Source organism: Eutrigla gurnardus (assembly GCF_963514095.1).
Source record: "Eutrigla gurnardus genome assembly, chromosome: 23".
NCBI lineage: Eukaryota > Metazoa > Chordata > Actinopteri > Perciformes > Triglidae > Eutrigla > Eutrigla gurnardus.
The window spans coordinates 18,363,723-18,374,912 of record NC_139934.1 but is presented as its reverse complement, the minus strand read 5'-3'; the positions used below and the strand labels follow the sequence as shown (position 1 = coordinate 18,374,912).

The 11,190-nt window shown below is 44.7% G+C and overlaps 1 protein-coding gene across 1 annotated transcript in view; it reads right to left on the bottom strand.

Moving 5' to 3' along the window:
- Nucleotides 1-7,528, bottom strand: part of hspa12b (heat shock protein 12B) — a 16,376-nt gene extending 8,848 nt beyond the window's left edge. Inside the window, exons 1-8 of the mRNA XM_084003716.1 lie at nt 7,221-7,528; nt 6,077-6,137; nt 4,911-4,993; nt 3,473-3,597; nt 3,200-3,386; nt 2,501-2,605; nt 2,157-2,273; nt 836-1,013 (exon numbers count right to left, since the gene is read on the bottom strand). Coding sequence (XP_083859842.1) covers nt 836-1,013; nt 2,157-2,273; nt 2,501-2,605; nt 3,200-3,386; nt 3,473-3,597; nt 4,911-4,993; nt 6,077-6,119 — 838 coding nt within the window. The 5' untranslated portion in view covers nt 6,120-6,137; nt 7,221-7,528. The remainder of the gene's footprint in view (nt 1-835; nt 1,014-2,156; nt 2,274-2,500; nt 2,606-3,199; nt 3,387-3,472; nt 3,598-4,910; nt 4,994-6,076; nt 6,138-7,220) is intronic.
- Nucleotides 7,529-11,190: the final 3,662 nt, after the last annotated feature.

Sequence of the window (11,190 nt, the reverse complement as noted above, 5' to 3'; positions counted from 1 at the left end):
CTGTCAGCCTTTATAATGAGAATCTTAATGTGTTATGAGGTTTCCTACAAAGCTCTCCTTAACATTTAAGACAATGTTACTCTCGGAGTCAGGCTCTTCTCATGGTTTTGTACTGATTATTCAAATTCAATCAGAATGCCCATGCAAACTTCTCAATACACACACACACACACACACACACACACACACACACACACACACACACACACACACACACACACACACACACACACACACACACACACACAAGTAAAGTCATCTGAGGAAAAAACACAAGTAGTCAGATCTTTTTCTTTCTTTCACACAAACACAGTTCCTCCTTTGCATAAACCACAACCCCCAAGTGGAATCCTACAACAACATTTCCAGGAACACGCTGTGGTCTCATGCTTACGCTAATGTCAAAGTCTAAGAACACACACACACACACACACACACACACACACACACACACACACACACACACACACACACACACACACACACACACACACAAATGATAAATGGTAAATGGTCCTCATTTATACAGCGCTTTTATCCAAAGCGCTTTACATTGTTGACTGACATTCACACATTCACGCACACATTCACACACACACACACACACACCAACGGCGGAGCCAACCACGCAGGGCGACAGCCAGCTCGTCAGGAGCAATTAGGGTGAGGTGTCTTGCTCAGGGAAGCCAGACACTCAGCTAGGAGGAGCCGGGGATCGAACCGGCAATCTTGCAGTCACCAGCCAACCCGCTCTACCTACCCCCCCCCCACACACACACACACACATGCACACACACACGCACACAGAGACTCACACTCTCTCTCTTTTCACTACCTTGTCTGAAGCTGGAGTCGAAGGGCCGCGAGCCTTCTAGATCGAAGCCGTTTGTGATTGGCTGTAAGCTCAGGTCAAGCACCTGGTGGAGGCGGAGCTTACGGCAATAAATGGACGCAGCTTCGGGTTCTAGGGCGATGAGGAGCTGCTCGGGACAGTCGGGAGACACCAGACCAGCCTGGAGGAGAGTTCCACATATGGTTTATGGTCCTGTATACATACTGGATATACATGCTAAGTGACATGAGGAGGGGAGACTTGGTTTATAAGCATTAGTCTTGATGGATTGGGTGTAAAGTTGAGTAATCGGCCTGAGTGTGTGTGTGTGTGTGTGTGTGTGTGTGTGTGTGCAGGGTGGTGGTCTGGACACCACTTCCTGTGTTTGTATGCCGGTCACCCTCATTGTTCACTTGTGATGACATCATCACCATCAGGAAACACACACACCCAAGCGGCTTGAAGCCGGGAGCCAACATAGGGTGTGTGTGTGTGTGTGTGTATATGTCAGTGTGCATTTGAGAGTATGTATGCATTAGACTAGTTATGAACGTGAGAGATAACGGGGAACAAATGTGGATCCATGTGTGTGTGTGTGTAAAACAAGAAGAACAAGAATGAGGAATGCATGACAGTAAAGGGTTGTACAGTGTTTCCAATGGACTATTGTGTATGTATTGCATATGCACATACTCACACACACACACACACACACACACACACACACACACACACACACACACACACACACACACACATGCAGTCACACAGTCTACCATCATCCTCCGTGTGTATGCACACGGGTGTGTGTGTGTGTGTGTGTGTGTGTGTGTGGATTTACAGGACTAGAGTCTAGCATGTGTAAATACAACCTGTAACATACACGTATGATTCCAGAAGCAATAGATGGCTCCACTTTGGATAACCATCGTAGTACACAATAAGTGGATGTCGTCATGGTGACGTCACCCGGTTGGTCTGTGAACGACGGGTTTGAAGACTCAAATTCTGCATTTTAGCCATCACCATCTTGGAGACTATGAGACTATGGTACCCTAAACGGCAACCTTACTGGATCTTTTTGCAACCAGAGGAGTCGCCCCCTGATGGCCAGTAGAAAGAACGACACTTTTCTGAACCAGAGGTTGAAGAACAGCCTTTTATTCTTCTATCTATCTATCTATCTATCTATCTATCTATCTATCTATCTATCTATCTATCTATCTATCTATCTATCTATCTATCTATCTATCTATCTATCTATCTATCTATCTATCTATCTATGGGTTTATGTACCTGTGTGTGTGTGTGTGTGTGTGCCTACCAGGTATGCAGCCTCTCTCATGAACTGTTTGGCAGGTTGTCTCCAGACTGCGGGGACGGTGATCACCCATCTGATCTCGTCTCCCTCCAGCACTGATGACGACTGGTCCTTCACCTCCTGAAACAGAATGAATGAAACATTTACTTGGTAAAACACGACGAATCCAACTCAAGGTATGAAAGCCTGTCAAAGCAAAGCCTTTAATGAGCCACAGCACAGCAAACACCTGAACTCATCTCTACACATTGGCCTTGCAAAGTACAGGTTGGCACATATGTAAGTACATGACACACATATAAACAGGGTATGAATATGTCCACCATAAACGGGGCTGTAAAGTGCACCTTTAGGGCATGTTCCCTGAAGAAGCGCAGAGCGTGGGCAAACACCTCGATAGCTCGGACCCTCCGACCATTGATCGCCTCCAGCTCTGTCTCCATGGTGAGGTCCTGCAGACAACACAGCAGCAACTGCTGAAACATGTCATCTCTCTCATGCTTAAAGCCTCAAAGGGAATACTCCCATTTTGTGAGACTTGTGAGAGACAGATTAAAAAAAAAGAAATGGTCAAAACTGAAGCAATAGAGGCGAAGATATCCAGATCTTAAATCTGGTGTAGTTCATGGTGTATATAAGAAGTGGCTGTTGTCTTCTTGACATCACCCATTGGTTTGTGGATTGCTGTTTTGAAGCCTTGAGTTTTGAATTTTGCCATCTTGAAATTGGCAACCAGTGAAGGAAGTTACCATATTGTAGCTTTTTACTGAGATAATAAATCAAGAGAGAAGTAGAACCATTTTCTTATAGACTTCTATACAACCAGAGAGGAGTCGCCCCCTGGTGGCCAGTAGAGAGAATGCAAGTTTAAGGCACTTCAGCCTTGGCTTCACTTTTCTGAACCAGAGGTTTCTGCCTGGTATAGTTTACAATGCAATTTGATGCAATTTGTCTCTTTTAGAGTGGATGTATTATGTAAAGTTCTGTCACTACTGTAGAAGCCATTCGGTCAACTTTTCTCATCGGATTCTTCTCATCTCTCTTACACTCGTGCTGTGGATCTTCATCTTGAACTTATCGAAGTAGAGCCAGTGTCGGGCCTCCTCTGGGTCCAGGTCGTGGTAGAAGTCCCGGGCTGCGAACCCAAAACTGTGGAACCGCAAATCAGGTGTCAGCAGCAGACATGTTGGGCTCTTCTGATTGGCCACCCCAGGGTCGCCGCCCTCCCAGCGCCTGCAGGGGTAGGGCAAAAATGTCAAAGGTAGAAAACAATGGACTGAATTGAATTGAAGACAACGCACACTTCATTATTGCAATACTTCATCATGTGTATAGCTTCGGAATCCTGTGTGAAACTGAAGGCGTAGCCGCTGGAGGTCGTCCCAAAGTCTATCGCCACGACAACCGAGAACGGACAGGACATCCTGGGTCTGCTCTCCACCATCTAAGAGGGAGATTTGTGTGAGTTGTAGCTGCTACTAATAGTAACTGCATAATCACTGCTTTGGATAGATCGTCATGAACATTTGTACAGTCCCTCATGTAAAAACGTTGGTGGTCCCTGAACGCTTCTATCTAGTGCCATCATCGGGTTAAAGCTTTAGTTTGTCTAATACTATGCCGTAAGACTAAATTACTTCAAAACATTTTGTAAAGATTTTCATGCTAACTCACTAAACTCAGATTAAGAACATGAACCCTACTTCACATCAATGTTGACATGATTGTACATGGCCATAGACTGTTAGTCTTGTGCATTAGTTCAACACCAAAAGGAAGAATAATAAGCCAAACAAATATTTCTGTTATTAAAATTATAATAATAATGAACACATATCACAGATTGAATGAGCTAACTTGCTATCATTTCTGTCCAGAAAGGAAGCATGGGTGGGATTTCAACCAATACTTACATTCCATTAACAACTAGTTTCTATGACTAAACATTGTAGAGTTATCAGCTAAGCTTGAAAATCAGAGCTGTTGTTGACTTCCTTATCCTCCTCTCTTCTAAGCGTGTCAGTCAGTAGTCAGTTAGATCGTTTATGTCCTCTCATTTTCACACTTTCATGTACATTTTCACAGGCTTGTGCAATAATACATACAGGGATGGCATATAGCATAACAATACAAAACATGTATGTTCTTTGAGGGGGGGGGGGGGGGGCATATCACTTGTCACACATATCATACATTACTGGGTACATGGGGAAATTGTTACATTATCATTTTGTTAAGTATTGGGATGGCTGAGGGGACTAGGCTCTGGTTTAGTGGGCATTGTTGCACCTTCTATTCCTCCTACCTGGAGGTAACGGTTGAGTGGGTGTGGCTTGTCCAGGGATATTGCATGTGCGATACGTGTGATGGCTTTGCTGTTTCGTTCTTGTAGATTGGGGTGTGCAGACCTATTATTTTGGTGGCATTATTGGTTATCTGCCAACAAAATAAGTAGGTATTTAGAGTAGGCGTGTCTCCCCCATAGATTGTAGTCTTTATTGGGTACTTGCTTTGAGTCTACATTTCACTTTGATCTCTGAGTGTAAGTGTTAGTATACGTGTTATTATAAACCACTGATGTGGCTTCACAGTGAAAAGTGAATGGAGGCTTACAGGTTGTGTTTAGGAGCTCTAAAGCAAATAGGTGAGTGTGTGGGAGTGTCCGCGGTGTGTGTGTGTGTGTGGGAGTGTCTGTGGTGTGTGTGTGTGTGTACGTGGGAGTGTATGTGGTGTATGTGTGTGTGTGTGGATAGTTACCGGTGAGGGTGACGGTGTGAGGGGGGCGATACTGCAGTCATTTCTAGCTGTGGCAGACGATGACAGGGCTGCTAAATCATCACCTGGGAATGAAAGGAGAAAGAGAAAGAGGAGGAAGGGAAATGTAACTATACGCCAACAATTCAAATCTGATCATAAACATGTTCCATCATTGGGAAAAACTCCACACCTGCTCCACTGGAAAATCAACGGGATAGCAAATAAATAATCCTGCATGAAGTGATATGCAGCTACAAGGACAGACTTCATATAACAAGTGGACGTTGTCATGGGGACGTCACCCGTCGGTTTGTGGACTACAGGTTTGAAGCCTCTTATTTGACATTCTGGCCGTCACCATGTTGGAACTTTTGCAAGCAGTGAAGGAAGTGACCATATTTGGAATGTGGCGGAGCGATGGGTGGATCTGATAAACACAAGCAGCAGAGCAGCACCCTTACTGGATCTGGATCCATCTGGACTCTGGTGTGAAGCTGCTAACATAGTTAGCTTCATAATTGAAGGTAAACAGCTAAGAGTTAACATCATCTTAGTAACTATTTGCATTGGTAGCGTGGTCCTGACGCCTTGGTAGTCACCTGTCAATCATGGTAGTCCTGACCAGAATCGATGAAGGGCACACTCACAGTAGGCCATGAGTACTGTGCCCAAGCAAGTTTGACCCCCAAAGTCCAGTTTGTTTGACTAGTGTGAGTGCTCTGTACCGAGCTCCAGCCCTCATGTTTATAATGTTTACTGATTATAAATCAAGAGAGAAGTAGGCTCATTTTTTCATAGACTTCCATGTCATTTTTCTTTTTTTTCCAACCACAGGAATCGCCTCCTGGTGGCCAGTAGAGAGAACACAAGTTTAAGGCACTTCAGTATTGGCTATACTTCTCAGAACTGGAGGTTGAGCCCAGTAACAGCCATTACTGGACAGTCATTAACTGCTGATGCTAACACCCACGGAGAAAACTTGACCTGACGCTCTCTGGTTGCGATAAACTGAACTGAATGTCACTGGACTGATGTGAGTAATATTCCCACGTGGGAGAGGGACATGGAAAGGTCGACGTATTCACACTCCTAAAGATCATTTTGACACAGTTGCCATAGTAACAAAGCATGTGAATACACTGTACAGTACTGTATGTGTGTCTCACCAGGTATCTGACTGTTGGGGTCTGGCTGCACCATGTCAGCCATCTTTACAGGAGCCAGCGTCTGCAGAGGAACACACCAACATGGTGCAAATACAATAATGAATCATTTGTCTTTGTGGCATAACACAATATATATATATATATATATATATATATATATATTTACGGAGCACTTATGGACAAACCAAATATATTCTTCAGCCATGAAGGGAATAAGACACACCCGACCATCTTTCACAGCACACTCAGCTTCCAGCTTCTAGAACTGCTCAGAGGCCAATAACTTGCTTGAGGAAGATTTTCAGGTGTAAGTTTATGAATTAAAATGTAATATGAGCAAAACTTTTGTTGAGGTGACAAACAATAAAACACAGAAAAGTAAGAGAAAAGTAAGTCAATGAATGCTGCACATTTATTCAAAAGAGTGTGACTGAAAACCATGAAATGTGAGAAAAAGAAAACATTGGCATGTGTGTGTATGTGTGTGTGTATGTGTGTGTGTATGTGTGTGCGTGTGTGTGTGTGTATGTGTGTGTGTATGTGTGTGCGTTGTACTGCTGCACTGGGAATCCTTGGATCGGTCTGTGATCTGAGCCAAGAGCGAACTAAACACATGAGTGCAATGAAACAAAGCTGTGTTTGTTTAAATCGCGTTCTGTGTGTGTGTGTGTGTGTGTGTGTGTGTGTGTGATTGAGAAAAAGTGAGCCTTTTCGCTTTCATCTCTTTAACATCAATGTGCAGTGGATGATTTTCACAACCCCCCCTTACTGCTCAATACTTTTCTTTTCTGTTCTCGTCCTAGACAGAGACGCAGCGCTTGCAGGGATTCAGCAGAACAAGCGACCCCGACCCCCCGAGACCTTCCATTAAGGACACATTGAGCAACACTTTGACGCACCATTAACAACAGGGCTCTCTGGCTTTGAAGTGTGTGGCGAATTTACAAGGCAAGACGGGAATTATTTGCGCTCATTATCATGCAGCTTTGGCAGTCCATAAAGGAACCGCGATACAAATGTTGGTAATGCAAACATGTTGGTTGAAAACAATAAGAGATTGCAGAATACAACGTTTTGACAGATGTTCACGGAAACAAGAGCTACAAGTCTTCAACATTCAGAAGTGATTTGAGATCTAACTCACCTCCTTGTTTGCCGTTGCAACAATATTCCCTTTTTTCTGCTTCTCCAAAAGTATTCGGTCTCCCGGGAGGAAGATGAGGAGAACGGGAGGAAGCTGTGACTGGTAACAAGAGGATGCTTTTCTAGGAATCCCTTGTTCAAAATGTCAGACTTCTCAGCTCATTTGCAGGCAGATTTCCCAAAATGGGAATTCCCTGGTTGCAAAAGTTGCAACCTAAAAGAAAATCACTAGTTTTTTTCTTCTTCTTCTGAGAAAAGTCAAACTACTCCGAATTTGTCTCTCTGCAGCCGAGCTCACTGCCTCTCTGCTCTGCGAAGGAATGTCAGAGAAAAGTGGTGTGACACACACACACACACACTCACACACGCGCGTTGGAAAAGTGGGAGGGCTGTGACAGCACATATGGGGGGAATGCTGGGGGATTTACCTCGCTGGGATACTGTGGTGCATGTTGGAGGTTGAGGGTGGAGTATTCCTGAGCAGCCGCTGTAACCCAGTGAAGTCATCTTGCCCTCTCTCTCCCCTCCCACTCCTCCATATCTATCCTTCCTCCGCTTAACTATCGCTTCCTGTCCTCCTCACTTTTCATCTCTTCATTTGGCTTCACATGCAGCTGCTTTGTTTTCATTCCACTTTTTTGTCTTTATTCCTTTAGTGTTTGGTCCTGGAGCTGCTCCCTTAACCTTTTTATAACCTTAATGCACAACTTTCTCACTTTGCAACGCAGAGACCATAACCAATAGAATAGAATAGAACCAATGCAGGAAGCAGCCAGGTGTGTACACTCAACATATGTTTTTCAGTCAAGTTCAAAATAACAGTTTGACTTTTTTGGGAGAAATACTTTTATTTGCTTCCTTGCCCGAGACGTAGACGTAGAAGATTGATATCACTTATGTATCTATGTATATCTGAGTGGTAACCACGACACTCAGATTGATAGTTAAGACAAATGCATTCGCTGCACTCTGAACCGATACGGGTTGACTTACGCTGTGTTGGTAGATCTGTATGTGTGGATCTGGAGGTCCACATCGATGCTGCAGGGATCTGATTTCTCCCCACTGGAGCTGTGATTGAAAGCATACATTAACCCCCAGTGCTCTACACACACACACACACACACACACACACACACACACACACACACAGCTCCCCCCTCCCAATGGGTAGAGGAAGTCAGACCTCTTGAGTATTCGAAAGAAAAGGCCCCTGGTATATATACACACACATCCACATACACTCAGTCTCCTTGTCCTGTCAGATTTCCAAATCAAATTAGTGTGTGTGTGTGTGTGTGTGTGTGTGTGTGTGTGTGTGTGTGTGTGTGTGCGCGTGTGTGTCTGGAAGCCATTACCTGGCATGTCTCCCCTCACTGCCCAAAAACCAAGAGGCCCCATATGGATCCTGCCATCACCTCTCTCGTTCTCCTTCTTTCTCTTGTGTTGTCACTATTGTTCTACATCTGTTCCTTCTCCCTCTAATTGGCCATTCCTCTCTCTTTTCTCTCGCATCTTTATTTGTTTAATCCATCTTATTTGATCCATCGCCCACATCTGATTGCTCATTTAAGTCAGGTGGCCTTTGAGCATGCCATTAAACCAGGGCATTTCAAACTGTTTGGGCTATTTCCCCGACAGCTCTATTTGGATCAGACCTGCTCCAACCCACCAGGGGGGTCAGTCAAGCGCCTCCGTCACCCCAGAGACTCAAAGTCCTGAAACAGATCCTGAATCGAGGTCTAGGTGCAGCCTCACCCTTCTCTCCCTGGAGGTTCAACGCAGGAAGCCCAACACAGGAAGTGATGGAGTCAGGTGACAGGAAGGAACCCCTGTGCGGCATTCCTCTCATGAATTCCATATTATCTCGAGGACCCTGGAAGTCCACGGATGACGGAAACACACCCATAACATACACATGCAAGCCTGCATGCGAACACACCCATTCTAGGATAATGCTCTTCCTCCAGCTGCTGGAAATAGACCACAGTGTCATGCAGTCCAACCAGAGCCTGACTTCCCCTAGAGCCGTCACGCAAATAACAGTCACTTTTTATGTCAAAGGTATTTAAGTTGATGATATCTTATTCTATTTAAAAAATGCTTCTGTCCATTTGCCTTTTTGAAAGAGAGAACGATGACAGAGTGGAAGGGGGAGAGAAATGAGGCGCAGCAAAGGGCCACAGGTCTCGGCCCCTGGTCTACTGAGCTCCGTATACCTTCTTGATAGCTTAGTCTCCACCACAACATAAAGCAACAGCTTGGCATTTGAGTAAATACACTTATTGGCTTTCTTACTGAAAGTTAACATGCTAACATTGGTGCCACTAGCTACAGTCTACAGCCAGCTAACTTAGCTTAGCACAAAGAGTGGAACTATTCAGAAAACAGCTAGTGCAATCAGACTTCTTTTGCAACCTTCTTTTCGCCCCCTGATGGTTAGCAGGGAAGTTTAAGGCACTTTAGCGTTAGCTTCACTTTTCACTTTTCAGAACAGGAGGTTGCTGCCTGTGGTAGACAGAGACAGACATGAGAGTGAAATCAACCACCTATTCTAGAGTGAATAAGCACGTTCCCCAAAATGTCAGACTATTCCTTTAACATGATTTCAGATTGCATATGTTATAGCTGGTCTACGCTACGCATAGCTAGCTTCATATTTACCGAACAGACAGGAGACGTGTATCAATATTCCCATCTAATTAAGCTGCGTAGGTTCAAAAGTGATAGATGCGCTGCACAATCACATGACATGCAATGAAACATGTTATTTCTGAAAGTGAATAATGGTCATGAATATGCAAATCCACCCACTCTGTGCTAGTATTGTGGGTTATAAAGTGGTAATAATTACAGAACCTCTCGTTGAACAAATTGTCTTGCAGAAGTACTATATGACTTTTTGCAGCATTTTTCCAAGCAAACATGTAAACCCAGGGAGGGGCCCAGTGTGAATATGTAGAGTGTAGGCCTACAGGGGAACCCTGAGAGGGGCAGCTCCTTGTTTTCCTTCAGGTTTCTGGAAGAAATGTGCAGCAGGAATGCATTTCCATGTTCACCCAAGTCCTTGTTAAAGACCAACATACTGTCGGCCTGTTTCCTATTGGAGTGTTAACACTACCTCAGTGCTGAGTGTTGACAGCGCCTCACACTAGAAGCACATGTACGTGCACTAAAAGTGAGTTCGTGCAGATAATAATAAAAGCAATATTGTACCTTGGCTGTATGCTAATGGGACACTTCCTGCTCGTGTTCACGCCAGGGTGTGTCGCATGTTCCAGTGTGTGTATGCCGACATGTGTCCCTGCAAGTGGCATTGGACACATTCACCATTGGAGCGTGGGATCGGGCTCCCGGGGCCACCGGAAAGGCTGGGGTAGAGATACAAACTCACCAGTATTACACACACACATAGATTAAACATGACTGCTCTCTGACACCAAGTCTGGGCTATTGTGCAACAAAAAGAGAGGGAGAGCAACAGGGGGAGAGAGAGGTACAGGAAGGGACTTTATGATTAATGATTCAATAGCAAATACAGAGAGGGTGAAATGTCTGGCAGCAGAGAGAGAGAGGAGGGAGGGGGCGTCATGGAACAGCAGTGGGGAGAAGAAAGGTCCCCAACACAATATACAGTTTGTATGTGTGCATGCATGATGTTGTGTGTGTGTGGGGGGGGGAGTGTATTAAATCTGCCTCTCTGCCTTTTTTATTACACAAAGACGTCTCCGACTACCTTTGTCATGTGAGATTAGAGCAGAAAGAGAGATATACAGTATATTCTATTCTATTGGTTATGGTCTCTGTTTGGATGTGTGTGTGTGTGTGTGTGTGTGTGTGTGTGTGTGTGCTGTGTGTAATCACAAAGAAACAAGCACAGACACACAGATGTGAGGAGGAGACACATGCATGGTGTGTCCAGCTGAGACGATGACAGTGACTTTGGGCTTCTCAGAGCGTTAACCACATGG